The sequence below is a fragment of the Aulonocara stuartgranti genome (genome assembly GCF_965226115.1).
Source record: "Aulonocara stuartgranti genome assembly, chromosome: 6".
Taxonomy (NCBI): domain Eukaryota; kingdom Metazoa; phylum Chordata; class Actinopteri; order Cichliformes; family Cichlidae; genus Aulonocara; species Aulonocara stuartgranti.
Genome location: NC_138944.1, coordinates 3,601,639 through 3,618,737, shown reverse-complemented (window position 1 = coordinate 3,618,737; position 17,099 = coordinate 3,601,639). Strand labels below are relative to the sequence as shown.

Sequence of the window (17,099 nt, the reverse complement as noted above, 5' to 3'; positions counted from 1 at the left end):
GCTGCCAGCATCTCACTCTCTGATATCATACAAACAGATCTCTGAAGTTTACACTTAATACCTGGAATCCACAGGTTTTTCTTATTGTGAAAAACACAAAAAGACACGAAACCTAAAAATGTTTCTGAAAGACTTTCTAAAAATCTGTGTATTCATTCAAAAAATATTGTACAGATTACTGAGAAACCCAAATATTCATTATTTTCTGCCTTATTTTGGACCAAACTTCCCTCCAGACTACAATAAATGTCATGTGGTGTCCAGTCGTGTTTCGCTCTCTGTAAAGAACCGTTTAAAATAATATTATTCTCAGAGCAAACCAAGCTGGCTAATTAAACACAGAAGTGGCTGATACATAAATGAAGTATGATGAGCATACTTTATGGAAATAGTAAAGTTAGAGTTTTTAATGAGGCACAAAACTCTGATAATCTTGTATTTATTAATTATTAGTTAAATCTGGTAAAACACATATCACATTTTTAATTCCTTTTTTCACTTTTTAAAAGTTATTTAAAACTAGTCCAACTATGAAAATTAAAATGCAAAAGTTTTATTTATTGTAAATAATATTTCTAAACATGAATCTAAGTCAAATTAAACAAAACGTTTAAGGAAAACATGGAAAACATGTTCTGTTTTAATCTTTAGTTGTTTGGTCAAAATATTAAATATAATAAACTTGTATTACCTGTCCTGTATTTGTTCCATAACATCAAATACACATTTTTGTCAAAGACTCCACATGTAATCATAATAAAAACAAAATAACTAATAAAAACCGATACTATAATACTAATATAAAACTGAAATGAATTCAATTAGAATTTCTATCCTGAAAAGCAAAAAAATATGAAAAAATATTTAAAAACTAAATGAAAATTAATCTTTTGGTCTGGACAGAGTGTTTTATTTTGGAAACTGGCCACGTCCTCTGTGCTGTTCCTGTGTGTGACTTCCAACATGCTCTGTGTAGCCTGATGCAATTCACCCTTGTGGATGTGAGACAGCAAATCCCAGACAAGCCCCTAATTTGTAATTCGCAGAATTTAACTACAATTTTCCCCACTAGGGGGCAGTGTTTTGACAGTGGGATTATTGAATTGTTTTTGGATATGTCCTGCTGTATATTAATTGCTTTTATTGATTTTATTGATTTTATTGATTTGGCTGGTTAAATAAAGGTTATTCTGACTCACTGCACCATCTTGTGGTATGAAGCGGTGTTATATGAAGGTATAATCTAGCCGTAGTGTGGTGGTTAACACATTTGCATAACAAGCAGAAGATCTCTTTTTTAGTTCTGGGAGATAACGCAGCTGACTTTGGGGTTGTGCTGGTATGGCATCTGCACCAAAACAAACAAACAAACAAACAAACAAACAAACAAACAAACAAACAAACATGTGGTTCTTGTTTGATTCCTCATCTGACCCTAGTTTGACTTTGGTTATTATCTCTTTAACACAACACTCAGATATTTTGAACATGAAGTTGTCCAAAATGTTTTTGTTTTTCTGTACATTCAGTAAATAACTAGATGAGTTTAATTTTTTTAAAAATTATTTTAAGCACACACCTTTAACAAGGAAGGATGCAACGAAAGAAACTACAATATTAAAACCGACTGAACACCAATCAGCCTGGCAGTTAGTCAACATTTACTTATATATAACGAACAAAGATGGGGGAAATAAACAAAAGGGAAATAAATGGATGCGTCTAAGGCTAAAATGACCCAGAGAAACCACTTTTCTTTCAAGAATAACACAAAACCATGAGCTACATAATGTTAGAGGAAAGGTGGGTTAAATGGAAATGTCAGAGACCCCTGCCCAGCTTCCATTGCCCTAAAGTAAAGCGCGTGAAGTACGGAGGTCAGTCTAAAGTCTGTATCAGGACACACGATTCAAATGACGTCAAAGAATGGTTAGATCAGGTTTTGTGCAGCAGCTGCTTGTGCTCGCTTGTGCTTGGTGCAATCTCAGGTCCGAATACGGGAGAATAAGCTCGTTACCTGCTCTCGTGGTTTGGAGCGTTTCAAAAATACAGCATAAACACGACGTGGAATCGCTCAGGTGTGGAAACTGCTCACAGAGAACTGAGCAGCTGTCCGTGGTGCTGAAAGTGATCGTGCATTAAACCGGCGGTGATTTATTCGAGCTGACGAAATACAAAAGCATTGAAAGGGGACCGGAAGCAGCCGGTAGTGTCAGACACCGACACGCTTTGTGCTCCCTGAACTTTGTGTGGGTTTGAGATGCGCGTGCCCGAGCGACGCCTGGGATGGTTAAGGACCCCATTCTCACATGAGTAAGCGCGCCTCTGCAAAAACGGGAGATGACGGTGGGCTGCATTCCCATTGACTGAGAGAGAGAGAGAGAGAGAGAGAGAGAGAGAGAGAGAGAGAGAGAGAGAGAGCACGGACTCCGCCTATACCAACCCCACATCCAGCTCCAGTCCGACGACGGCGGAGGCTCCACAGATCAGCCGAGCGAAGAAGAACCACGGCCCCCTCCTCAGCTCGACTCAATTCCCGGCGTGAAAAAACGGAGATGGGCTCCGTGTGAATCCGGGCGGTGGAGGGGAGAGGAGGGCAGGCGGGGGGTGGGGGGGAACGACGACGAGAGCGTGGTGGGGGCAGAAACACCCATAAAGAGGACAAACAAAAGCACAGCCGAGGGTGCCTCCAACCATGAGCGGCGCGCACTACTCGCCGGAGCTGCGGCTGCCGCTACCGCGTTCACTACGCCCGCCGACCATGTCGTGAGGTGTGGCTCGGGAACACTCCGGGGAACCTGTCAGCCGAAACGACACGCCGAGGAGAAGGAGGAGGAGGTGGTGGTGGGGTGGTGCTGGTCGAAAAGATGTCCGCCTCGGTGGGGCCCCAGGGCGGCCCTCGCCCACCCACCGTGCCGCCGTCCATGCCAGATCTGCCGGACCTTAGCCACCTCACCGAGGAGGAAAGGAAGATAATCATGGCAGTGATGGCTCGGCAAAAGGAGGAAGAGGAGAAAGAACAAGCCATGCTAAAGTAAGGGCAACATTTTCTTCCTCCTCTGTGGAAGTTCTAAGGCACAGAAAGCTGCTCTTGTAGCCGAGCTCTCCATTATAACCATCACATCCAGTAACCACCAGCCTCTGCGATTCCGTCATTTTGCACTTGTGGAGGTGTTGATGTGTTCCCAAACATGCAGCCACCGATATAACAGCACCCAGGGCTCGGGAGGTGTTTCCGAAAAGAATCGTGGTTGCATTAGAAGACCGGATGCTGCTGAAAACAATCGATACATTTAAAACAATTTACGGCCACAGTGAGTGGAGACGGCCCGGGTCAAACAGGTGTAGAAAGGGGCTGTGGTGAGGGTGGGGTGTGACAGTGCTGATGGGGAGAGAGGTAGGGGAGGAGGGGATGAATCATAGCATTATCCAGCCCTCACCCACTCGTTTTCATCAATGGGGACTGCACCCCATCCTTCGGTTTACACATCCAGCGCCGCTCAGATTTCCCTTTTTACGCACGCGTGCAGGCTGGAGTGTGAGCTTTATCGCTGTAGGTTTCTGCGGACAGTGTGTGTGTGTGTGTGTGTGTGTGTGATATCCTTTACAATAACAGCAGAAACAATGACATTATAGCTCACTAGCTCACAGGCCTGGAGCGAACCAAGCCGCTTTCATAAGCCCAGCAGAGGGCCGGTGGTGAGGCGGCGTGTAAGACTGTGCTCCCCTCGGCGGAGAGGAGAAGATGGGGTGTGGTTGGCATTCTTAGCAGGCCACAACCAGATAACATACAGATTAGGAAAGACAGAATTGTAACAACATAATAATGATATTGGACGTTTGTAAACCCTCTGCTTGTCGATCAAGCAGGCTGTCAGAGAAAACTGAGAGAAGAATAAGAACAGAGAGTGCTGGTCTGGGGGATGCTTGGCTGTACAGAAGCTTTATGGGAAAATGACAGAAGGGGACCACTTCAAACTGAACAAACCCACTATGAGATGATAGGGAGACGTTATAGAGGGTTGGGTGTACTCCAGCTGCCTTTTACAAAAGCTGGGTTGCATTGCAGTTTGATGCATCGGGGGGCGGGGGTTGAACACAAGCAATCTTTAAGACACTGTGAGTCAGGGCTGTATGTGATAACTTGCTCCTGAAACATGCGAGGACCCTTATTCTGCTGTCTTTTAGCTTCTCTGTCCTTCTCTGATTCTAATGACTGTTTTCATTTCCTCACTGAAGGGAAACAGAGTGAGGGCCAGCGTTGGGCCCCTTGAGAGGAAGTGATGTATTTAATGTTCCATGAGGCACAGGCAGCAGGTTCAGTCAATAATGGCTTCATCATCTGGCTAATCATTAACCGGACCAGAACACCATGGCCAAAGGAGTAATGTGATTTTAGAGAAATGTGCAGGCATTAGCTACTGAGGCACTCTTTGATATTTACCACTATATGGTGTAAGATTATTATGCACAGTATAGAAGCCAGACACAGGACTGAACTAATATTTTATTGAGCAGAAACGTACTCAAACCGGGTTTCATTTCATCATTAAACCCAGCGGTTCGTTGTCAAAGTCCTTCTAGAAGCACGTTTCGCCACTTGGGGATCTTTGGCCAGGTATTTTGAAGTCCCTGTTTAAATAAACTTTAATTGTTCAGCTCTTTAATTAAACTGTAAATCAATCTTTTGCATACCTGCTGGGGTACGCAAATTGATGGCAGTGTAGTTTGATCATGCTTGAATGGAAGAGCTGTACACATAGAAACAGAAGCTGAATTATATAGAACAGAAGAAATCAGGAAAAATGAAGAGACAAGCATATGTTTTACAAGCAGGACAACAATAAAAACAAGGGACACACAAGTATGTAAGTTTGAGCTTTCCAGCTGAACAGTAGGCGATGACCATCTTCATGCACGCTCACACAAATGGGGTCAAGAGATTTAGGATAGTCACAGCTGAATGAGAATCCAGGATTAAGTCCATACTTCAGTGCAGAGAGTTACTGGAATTGGACTTTTGTTTTAGAGGAAAAAAAAGTTTTCTTGTCACAATATGTTTTGAATTATGAGTTAACAAGCAGCACGGTGGCACGGTGGTTAGCACTGTTGCCTCACAGCAAGAAGGTCCTGAGTTCAATTCCACCATCAGGCCGGGGTCTTTCTGTGTGGAGTTTGCATGTTCTCCCCGTGTTTGCGTGGGTTCTCTCCGGGTACTCCGGCTTCCTCCCACCGTCCAAAGACATGCAACTTGTGGGGATAGGTTAATTGGATAATCCAAATTGCCACTAGGTGTGAATGTGCGAGTGAATGTGAGTGTGAATGGTTGTCTGTCCCTATGTGTTAGCTCTGTGACAGACTGGTGACCTGTCCAGGGTGTACCCCGCCTTTTGCCCTATGACAGCTGGGATAGGCTCCAGCGACCCTGAAAAGGATAAGCAGAAGCGAATGGATGGATGGAGTTAACAAGCAAGATGTGCATGCAGCAAATGTTCCCCAACTGTGCTCATCTGCAATCTGAAGCAACCAATTCAATAGCAGTCAGTGCGTTAGGACGGAAATCTAAGGTTAAAAATTATCATCTGGATTACTGGGCAACTTGAATCTTCTCATTTTGAACGTATAATGGCGCTACTGGAAGGTAAAGTTCATTATAGGCAGTGTTGGTCAAGTTACTTGAAAAAAGTAATCAGTAACTAATTACTGATTACTTCCCAAAAAAGTAATCCTGTTACTTTACTGATTACTTATTTTCAAAAGTAATTAATTACTTAGTTACTTAGTTACGTAGTTACTTTTTAAAAACACGATTTACAACCTGAAGAGGTGATAAAGCGATAGATCTTTCAGCCCAATTCTACTTTTTCTACATAATCCATCATACAAAATGTAATCAGATGGAAAAGTCTCTTTTTAAAACTTGTTTTATTAGTTTTAACCTTTTAACTTTATGCATCAAGCAAAAATTTAATTATATGCAACATTCTCTGACTGGAAGAAATTAGTTTAACATTTAAACCTATTTTCTGCACATTCCAGCACATAAAATAAAATATTTTTTGTGTTTACACTCAGTCTTTCAAATAGATGCAAGTAAAACACAGCAGAAAATAAATAAAGTCAAAGACTCAGTGGTGCTGTTGCTCTATTTTCACCTGTAAAGCAGGAGTGGGGTAGGCGGAGGGTTACCCTGGTGCAGGTGTGCCGCGGTCAGTGGAAGAATCCGCGAGTTTCTCTGTGAGTTTCCCATTACGTCGTAGCTACTCAGTGCTTGTTCGGAGGTTTAGGGGTTTTTTTTCACTGTAAAAAGAAGTTTTCTTCCCACGCACAGCGGACACTAATGTTTTTGTCACTTTTTATGGAATCAAACTCAAAGTAAGGTCAGTACTTCCACGCTTTAAACGCTGCACCCTCATACTCTCTCCCGCACTCGATATATGATCCATTGTTGATCTGCACACAGCTGTTGTCACGAACGTCGCACTTGCTTACGTCACTGTCATGAGACACTGGCAAAAAAATCATGGTTTTAGTAATGAAGTAATGCATCTGTTTCTACATCTAACCAAGAGCCTTTAGTTCTACGCTCATAGCTGCAAACTAATCAGAATGAAAATGAAAGTAAAACGCTCCCAGCAGGAGGCAAACTGCAGCCTTCTGACTCCAGCCTCCTCATGCAGCCACTGTCGCTCTATATAATGTGACTGTTGTCTCTCAGTGTTCACCGCAGTTATAGCCAGTGTGTCAAGACTGCCGTCCAAGGAGGTTTTGTGTGTAATGGTGAGGAACGGTGTAGCGACATCACCCATTGGTTTCAGGATATTTTGCAGCTTCAATATTAGTGTTTTGGCTACAGAAAATGCTAATGTTGCTAGAAGTGACCATATTTGGATTAGAGGGTGGAGTTTCAAGTTTTCAGCTAACACTAGCAAACTTGGTAACTTGGTAGCAAACGTAGCAAGCTGCACAGGTGCTATTGCACAGAAAGTAACAGAGAAATAAAATACTGCAATTTCACTCTAGTTAGCAGAGGTGACGCCTGCCAATGAAAGTGGCAAAGCTTCACACTCCAGTATCCAAACAGATGAATTATTGAAAAAATAATTGTCTCTCAGATTCAAGTGGCCATGAGAGGAAGTGCAGCTTTGGCACTTCCGTGTTGGCTTCATTTTTCTACTTGGATGTGACTAGTACCTGATAGAGTGACAGCACGTAATGTCTGGGGATGAAAACATGTTGCTGTCTGTGAATGAAGCAGAAATCAGTGAGTATAAAGGAGACGTAGCTACCCAACAGGGCACTAAATTGAAAAGTTTTTTGCTTTTTTGTAATTTAAGGATTTAAGACCTTGATAAATTTTTATTTGTGTGCTTCTACACTGTCTATTGAACGTGTAGGATTTATTCCTCATGCATTCATGTCCAGAGATGTTTTCCAACACCAGTGAGAGCCTACAGCCAAAAGGACATTCAGTACCTTAGTACATCAAGACCATTCCACCTGGCCAGCACTGCCTGAGAGTCAAGCAGCTGGCAGCGATAAGGTTATACTGATATGGGACTTTATCTGTCACAAGTTTAACCTCCAGCATGAAAGAAACATCGCAGAGCCAGATCACCTGCTTCTGAGCTCACAGGCGGTGAGAAGTCAGCACCTGGGTTTTCCTTCACTAATTCACAGCTACAACAAACGCTTTGTCCTCCTCTAATGCATTGTAGACTTCAGAAACTCCCTCCATTGACTTGGCTAAATCTCCATTGACTTCCTAATCCAGAGCAAGGTTGGTACAGGGGAGCCGTCGTGCAAAAGGGGAAGGATCAAAATGCAGTATGCAGCAGTGACCATAATCTCAGGAACAAATAATTCTAAGCACAACAGGAAATCTTTTTTCTGCTCAATGTTCCATCCACCCCTGGGAGCTTTGAGGTTCCCAAAACGTAAATATAGAAATAATGTTTAAAATATTGATGTGCTCAGAGCAGAGTTTGTAGACAGGGTGGATGCACAGCACAGGGGTGGTAGGCGATGTTAATGGAGGCCTCCGCTTATGTTGATCTTAAGGGAAAGAAGTAAAAGCACCATCAGCAGTCGTACCCATTGAATCAATGAGCATGCACATCTGCGTTGGTTTTGTTTTCAGGACTTTAAACTTTTTTCTGATCTGTACAAGGTGCAGATTGTTCCTTGAAACCAGATGGGCAGCAGAAGAAATAAGGACTTGGGGGACAGAAGGAGGGAGAGGAGGGAGGATTTAGAGGTTTTAAGGATTAGAGTGGTGGAAGAGAAGGAAAGGGCGAGACTGAAAGAATGGGAAGTTTCCCACACACACACACACACACACACACACACACACACACACACACACACACACAGCTAATCTCCCTTTACCAGAGCTCCCCAATGCTGTAAGGCTGCAGGGTGCATGGAGAGGGCAGCGGCGCCCTCCGCCCTGTGTGCCGTCTGATGTGGCTGCTGCTGTCCAAGAGGTCAGCTACAGCTGGGAGACAAGGTCAAAAACAGGCTGGGTCTTTGGTTCTAGCATCTGTTCTAATGTGTGGAGTCTGGTTTCTACTTTATTGAACTGATTGTTTTCCTCTTATTTAATATTTACATAAACAGTGAGAGATAGATTGTGATGTTACAGGGTGAGAGGTCGAGACCAGAGAAGTCCTGCCTGACTCTGTCGTAGTTCTTTCAAAATAGACCACTCCCCTTTCTGCAAGTTCCTGTATGTAAACAATCTGTTACAGGTAACCAGTATTTACACGTAAAAACCTCACAGAGTTACTACAACTATAGAACTTTTAAAATATGAAAAAACAAGCTCCTGGTAAATATTATGATCCAATGCCGTTTACTTTCTGTGACTTAGCTGTCCACCCACTTATCCGGTAGACTGGCGAAACTCAATGTGATGCTGTTTCTGTGTTTAAAAGCTGAAAAAATGAAAAGGACAATTAAAATAAAATGAAGAGAAGAAACTGCGTTTACGCTGAAGTTTGCATGGGGACTGACCAGCACGAGGGACATGAGACAGGCAATCAGGGCAAGGGAGCCAATTACAAAAGGAAGAAGTAACCCTGTTTCAACCTGTGAAAGAAACCCTGCTTTTATTGTAAAATAGGAAATAAACAAAAGACAACTAACAACAGATTCAAGAATCACACTTAGATAACCATGAATACAAGCGCATGGATGAGACAGAGGCAGAAAGAGGGAATCACTGGGGAGACTGTACCACTACATCTACTGCTAAAATGATCACGATGTGAACCAAACACAACATCACAAAAGTGAATTTCATCCTCAGAGAACACTTAACGTAATAACAACAAACAAAAACTTGACAAATATAACAAGAAATAAAAAAAAACAGTCTACTAGAATATTAAAGAAATCAACAGAAGAAACTAAAAGTTCACCAAACAGAAAATTGAATCTTCAAACAGATATGAGCCAGACAGAAACTAAAACTCAAATATATGTTAACTAAGAACTCAAAAACCACACAAACCCCGGGGCCGTGACAGCAGCGGCTACAATTATGTCACCTTACCAAATAATGTCTCCAGAGTAAAGAAAAAAACTTGTCTTTCAGCTGAAATTAAAAGCAACATTTTCAGATCAGACTGAAGAGTTTCAAGGTTTCTGGGAGAAAAATGCTAATGCTGAATTATGGATCAGGTCTGGAAATAGCACACACTTGGAAGTGGTTCCTGAAATATTTAAGTATTCAGTTCACTGGCTGCTGTTGATGCTGTGAACCTTTTTTGTTTCTTGTTAACCTGATTCATTTTTGTCCTGAAGTTAAATTGCACTAATTACAGTGTGTAGTGTTTGCACTTTGTCCCGGCGCACAGACAAACTGTGAGCACGGATACTTGAATGCACACAGGGAAGCATGTGTGCCCATTTTTTCCTATTTTACACTGGTAAACACTCGCACTCATGCAAGATTGTACGCTCAAAATCGGCACCCACCCACCTCCACATGATGCACACGTTCTGACAGCATGTGTACCGCTGTCCTTATAACGAGAAGCGAAACACAAACAGCCACAAACCCAGATGGCTTGCAGAAGGAAAGGACACTCTAACAAAGACAGCACGCCTGCGTTACTGTACAGTTTGTCCTGTTGCTTTGCAGCGAGCGTTCGCTCGCTTTCCAGACAGCTGGAGCAAGTGTGAGTCCATGTGCTTCTGTGTGTGTTTGAGTTTCCTGGATTGGATCGTCACACTTTGCTCTTAATTAAAAGAACTTCGAGGCAGTCGGGTGTGTCTGCAACACCTGGAGGGAATAGAAGCCCGGCGTGTGTTTGTGTGCATGGTTCTGAGCTTCCGTCCGTCATCTTTTTACTTAATTTTCATTTAATTTGCAAGAGGAAAAAAAAGAGCGTAGTGCACCTGTGTGTATGCATGTGTGTGTCCAATGCAGTAAATATGGGCCAGAATCTAGGTTTGAAAGCCAGAGAATGTATGTGGACGGGCCTGTTCACACATTTTCTGCATACTATTTCTCGGGCTTTTCTGCAGCATTCATTCAATTGAAAGCTTTCTGTCACCAGAAACAATGCTCACCAAACACAGTGACGGATTCTTACAACTCCCGATGACATTCAGTGACAGTTTTTGTTTAACGCTCACTTCTGCCATGTGCACATTGTTTTCTTTTTCTTTTGCCATTATCAGATATTCTCTGATTATTACTTTCAGGAGAAATAATGTGGTTATGGTTAAAAACAACAACAACTAAAGTTTGGGGAAGGTTGTTTGGTTGTAAAAAGGGTTAAAAACATTGGAATCTGAACTTCAGCCAGATTTGTTACAGCCTCTTTTCCACCTTTTTTTTTTTTTTTTTAATATTTTTATTGAGAGACAAGTGTACAGTAGTTTACAATGACAACACAATCTGTTCCCCTCACATATTTTTTAGTTTTTCTTACATGAACAGACACAATAACACACACACAGGCACATCTACACACACGCTTAAGTAAACAAACAAAACAAAACCTAATAAGAAACCCAAAACAAACACAAACCCCAAAAGGGGGGAAAAAAAAAAAAAAAAAAAAGGGGGGGGGGGGAAGAGACATGATATTAATCAGCTGGTAGAGCGTTTAATGACTTGCAATAGTCCACGAAGGGGCCCCAGATAGAATAAAATTCTCTGTATTTGCCCTTCGCCACAAGGCCTATCTTTTGCAATTTAAGAGATGACATCACATCTCTAAACCAAAAAGAAACTGAAGGTGGCTTTGAAGATTTCCAAAGGAGTAAGATGCAACGTCTAGCCAAAAGTGATGTAAAGGCTAATATTTTGAAGTGTGTAGGGTCGGTTAGACCAGTGTTGACTGGAAGCCCAAAAACAGCTAGAAAAGGGTCCATGCAGATTTGGGTCCCAAGAGCTTTGGAAAGAATAACTGAATACTGACTCCAGAAGCCATGGAGTCTTGGGCACAGAAAGAACATATGACCTAGGTCACATGGGGTGGCATGACATCTCTCACACTGATCCATCACTTGTGGGTAAATCTCAGACAGACGAGACTTTGAATAGTAAACCCTGTACAACACCTTGAACTGGATGAGTTGTAACCTGGCACAGGACGTACTATAACGGACATTGGATACTGCTTTCTCCCATTGCTGATCCGAAAAAATTATTCCTAACTCCTGCTCCCAAGCCCCCCTAATTTTAGCAACGGAATGGACATTTAAATCCATAAGTTGTTTATATATTAAAGATATAATTGACTTCTTATTGGGTTTAAGGGATAAGAATTCCTCCCACGGTTGGACATTTGGGAGAAGAGGGTAGGAGGGGAAGAGAGCAGAAGTGCAATGCCGTGCCTGAAAATAACGGAATAGATTGGTAGCCGGAAGATTTGTTTCTGAACACAGGTCTAAAAAAGTTAAGAAAGTGCCATCTTTATAGAGATCCTTAAATGTATTAATACCATGACGCTTCCACTGTACATAGGTACCATCAATGAGGCCAGGAGTAAACAGATGGTTCTGCGTGATGGGCATGTGTACTGACGCAGAGATGTACTTAAAATGACTCCTGAATTGTGACCAGACCCTTAGACTAGACTGTACCACGGGATTTTGGGTGAAATGAGAAGGCTTAAGTGGTAGTGGAGAGAATAATAAAGCTTCTAAGGATGAGGAAGTGCACGACAGGCGTTCCAGTTTGCACCACAGCAGGTCTTGAGATTCAAGCCAATGGGTCAATTTGTGAACATGAGAGGACCAATAGTAAAATAAAAAGTTAGGCAAGGCAAGACCACCATCAAATGTCAGTCTCTGTAATAATGATTTCCTCACCCTGGGGTGTTTCCCTCCCCACAAAAACGATGTAACTAGCTGGTCTAACTTTTTGAAAAAAGCTTTAGGTAAAAATATAGGAATACTCTGAAACAGAAATAACAATCGAGGCAAAATGTTCATCTTTACAGCATTGATCCGACCAATTAGGGACAAAGGTAGCGATTTCCATCTCTGAAAATCTGATTGAATTTGAGTCATTAAAGGGGAGAAATTGGAAGAGTATAGAGAAGACAAAGTACGAGTCATGTTAACTCCCAAATATTTAAAGCCAGCAGGGCTAAGTCTAAAAGGAATGTCAGATTGTTTAAGTGTAAGACTTAAAGAATTTATGGGGAAACATTCACTTTTAAGAAGATTTATTTTGTAACCTGACAGAGAGCCGAACTTGTTTAGTAGAGACACAATCGATGGTATGCTAGATAAGGGATCAGAAACATATAGAAGCAGGTCATCTGCATATAAAGACAATTTTACGTCAAGGCCTGACCGGGAAATACCACGAAAATGAGGAAGGGCCTTCAAAGCTACAGATAGGGGTTCAATTACAATAGCAAAAAGTAGGGGGGACAGGGGGCAACCCTGTCTCGTCCCGCGTGACAATGAGAAGTAGCCAGAGGAAACACCATTTGTATAGACACTGGCTTGGGGTGCCCTGTACAACAGTCGAATCCATGAAATGAATCTGTCCTTGAAACCAAATCTTTGCAAGACCGCAAAGAGAAAGCTCCACTCTACACGATCGAAAGCTTTCTCAGCATCAAGTGAGATAACTACTTCTGGATTAGTGGTTGAGTGTTGGGAAAGAATGACATTCAAAAGCGTGCGGACATTAAAGAACAGCTGGCGGCCTTTAATAAAGCCATTCTGTTCATCTGAAATAATAGTAGGAAGAACCTTTTCAAGGCGAATTGCTAAAATTTTAGCCAAGACTTTAACATCAACATTCAGCAGTGAAATAGGCCTATACGAGGTGCAAGACGTAGGATCCTTACCCTTCTTTAAGAGAACAGTAATTAGTGCTTGAGACAATGTAGGGGGCAATAGACCACGTTCAAAAGATTCATTATACACTGAAAGAAGTAGTGGGGCTAACTGGTCTATAAAAGTTTTTAAAAATTCAACTGAAAACCCGTCAGGTCCTGGTGCCTTACCATTGTGCATGGTCTTGATTGCATGCACAATTTCATCCAGCCTAAGAGGGGCATCTAATTGTTCAGCTATAACAGGATCGACAGTGGGCATTGTAAGACCGTTAAAAAAAGAATCCATCTCTGAGGCGTCAGCAGCAGATTCAGATTCATATAGGGAGGAATAGTACGTCTTAAACACCTCGTTTACTTCCTTTGAATCAGAGACCGAGTTGCCTGCCGCATCTTTAATTTGGGAAATTAATCGAGACGAGGCCTGACGTTTTAACTGATGGGCCAAAAGCCTTCTGGGCTTATCACCATATTCATAATAAGTCGCACGCGCACGAAGTAAAAGACGTTCAGCATCTGCCGTAGAAAGTAAATCAAATTCAGTCTGCAAGTCAAGTCGTCTTTTATGCAAATCGGGAGTGGGACTGTCAACAACCTGTCTATCTATGTCACAAATTTGTGTAGTCAAAGTTTGAAGTTTGGCTTTGTGGCTTTTAGTGGAATGGGCAGAGAAAGAAATTATTTGCCCACACACATATGCCTTAAGAGATTCCCAAAGCAATGACCTCGTAACAGTATTGCTGTCGTTAAACACCATAAATTCATCAATTGCGGATTTGATAAAGGTAACAAACCCCTCATCCGAAAGCAACAAAGAGTTAAATCTCCAGGGTGAGGAAAAAGAGGACTGGGCTATGAGCTTGATGTCAACGCTAAGTGGTGCGTGATCGGAAATGACAATAGGATGATATGTAGATGACAGTACTTTTGGAATAAGGGAACCGTCCACAAAAAAATAATCAATCCGCGAAAAGGACTGATGTACCTGAGAAAAGAAAGAGTACGCTCTGGCAGTAGGGTTAGAAAACCTCCAGGGATCTACAAAACCATTCTGAAACATAAACTCAGAAATAGACTTGGACATAGAGGATTGGGTCAGGGTCCGAGGATTCGAACGATCTAAGGCAGGATCAATAACACAGTTTAGGTCACCACCCAATATCAAAAGATGAGTATCAAGGGAAGGGAGACTACTCAAAAGTGCATCTGTAAAACCTGGATTATCAAAATTTGGCGCATACACATTGACTAAGAGGACGGGTACATTGTACATGGTGCCTACAACAACCAAATACCTCCCGTTTTTGTCAGCTTTAATCTCAGAGGCTGTAAACTGTACCCTTCTGTTTATTAAGATCGCCACCCCCCTGGCTTTTGAATTAAACATTGAATGGAAAGTATGACCCACCCATGGGCACCTGAGCCTAAGATGATCCCGATCTCGCAAATGGGTCTCTTGCAAAAACATTACATCACTCTTTAAACGTTTAAGATGCGTAAATATTTTAGATCGTTTAATTGGGCTATTCATACCTTTGACATTCCAAGTTAAAAATCTAATACCACTATTGCCTAAGGACTGACCTGAAGTGCTGATCATTGCAGAAAGACAAAAGAGAAAATACTTATTTCTTCACCCCCAAAGAAAGAACAAGTGGGAAAAACACACTCACACAAACACACAACGCAAACCCACAACAACAAAAGTACAGCTTCAGAATAAAAATAATAATAACACGTCAAACACACCCACCCGCCTCCCCCCTGCACAGCAAAAGCCCCCATCCCCAAACGACGGAGACGGCAGTGCACGCTCCCACCCGGAGCAATCTGAACAAAAACGCTCCCAACTACGAAACGAACCGTGTCAAACCAAAGCTCCAACAGAGTCTTTTCTCAATAGATTAAAAGGCACAAATAAAATAAAAATAACCCAATTATATTTTACTATTAGACAGGTAAAACAAAACAAGTGTTTGGCAGAGTAACAAACTTAGCTTACCACAATGATGTTTGGATTAGGATCATACGCTATTTCAAACAGACAAACATTGTCCTGCTATATCTTTTATCTTGTGGTTATTGTCTTAATATATTCCTTGGCCTCATCTGGCGAGACGAAGTCGCGCTGCATTCCTTGATAAGTGATCCGTAGTCTTGCCGGATAGAGGATCCCAAATCGGACTCCCTGGATGCCGCGAAGCTGGCGACGGACCTCATTGAAAGCCGCACGGGCCCGCGCTGTCTTAGCGGTGTGGTCGGGGAACACAGAAATGGTCATATTATTTATCTGCACTCTCTGCAGCTCCCTGGCCTTCTGGAGAATCCTAGCACAGTCCGCGTAATAGTGCAGCCTCACAACCACAGCACGGGGACGTTCACCGGTGTTAGGTTTGGGGGCCAAAGTTCGGTGGGCTCTGTCTACAAGCGGCTCCTTCCCAAGCTGAAATGCCTCCATCAACAGCACGGACACATCTGTAGCGGACAGGACGTTCTCCTCTGGCACACCAACAATGCGTATATTATTGCGGCGAGACCTGGACTCCAAATCCTCGCATTTATTCTCCAATTTGGCCAACTCCTTTGACATCGCATCAACTTTGGCTTGGAGGTGGACAATATCATCTGTACATGTGGAGAGAGACTGCTCCATCCCCGTAACCGTGCTCCTGAGGCCAGCGAATTCCTGCCGCATGGTAGTTATATCTGAGGAAAGGTCCGTTTTTAGTTGCTGTATGTCGGACCTGATAGACGTGAGATTCTCCGCAAACGCTGCCGTCAGTTCCTTTTTAAACAGTGATGAAATTTCTTCACGAAGTTCAGAGAGGAGTTCAGCCTTCGTGAATTTTTCCGTATCGACGAGCGGCGTGTCGGGTGACCCAGGCCGTGGCGAAGTTTTACCACGAGGCGGGGATGCAGTGTTAGCAGCAGGCCGCAAGTTCGGCTGAGAGGTGCTTGCGCTCTTATTAACCTTACGCGACATTGTAAACACAAAAGGCAAAAACAGTCTTGTCTCGGAACTATACAAAAAGAAAAAAACCCGTCAAAATGTGCCTGGAAATGCTAGATAATAACTAGACTCTGCAGGAGCTACGCTCGGTGCGACCTACGCCATAGTCACATAAACCGGAAGTCTCCTTTTCCACCTTTTTAACGCTTGTATTGGTTATACTTTAAAATCCGTATTAGTCAAGAATAATCATAATTTTTGTGATACTGAGTTATTTGAACTGCTGGTTCCCCCATGAAACTATGTGAAGGAGTGTCAGTTTTAAACCCTCTGTGTATGCAGATATTTACATTTCTTTTTTTTTCCAAAAATATCCATCCGTCTTAGGGCAACAGGCAGGGTACACCCTGGACAGGTCGCCAGTCTGTCACAGGGCTGACACATAGACAAGGGCAATTTAGAGTCACCAATTAACTTATCCCCACTAACTGCATGTCTTTGGACTGTGAGAGGAAGCTGGAGCACCCGGAGAGAACCCACGCTGTGAGGCAACAGTGCTAAGCACCGTGCCACCATGCCGTCCATGCATTTTGTTAAACAATTAAAACTAAAGACTGTATAATGCAAACACTGATCTTAAAATTGATGGAGTCAACCACTGTCGTGCCGTGCGACAGGTGGCATAAAAGCACCTTTAGGCTCCACCCCCACTGTGTCCCTGAATCAGACATATGGAATCAAACAGATAATTAACAACAAAGGGAAAGTGATGCTTTTTCTACGAGTATAGTATAGTCAGTGACCTAGGTGGTCATGAATTTAAATAATGTAGACTA

General features: G+C 42.6%; 1 protein-coding gene across 19 annotated transcripts in view; it reads left to right on the top strand.

Annotated features, from left to right (window-relative positions):
• Window positions 1-2,624: 2,624 nt before the first annotated feature.
• rims1b (regulating synaptic membrane exocytosis 1b) overlaps window positions 2,625-17,099 on the top strand; it is a 95,679-nt gene continuing 81,204 nt past the window's right edge. For all 19 annotated transcript variants that reach the window (XM_082536711.1, XM_082536713.1, XM_082536719.1 and 16 more), the window contains exon 1: window positions 2,625-3,034. In XM_082536711.1, the coding sequence (XP_082392837.1) occupies window positions 2,868-3,034 (167 nt within the window). In that variant the 5' untranslated portion in view covers window positions 2,625-2,867. The remainder of the gene's footprint in view (window positions 3,035-17,099) is intronic.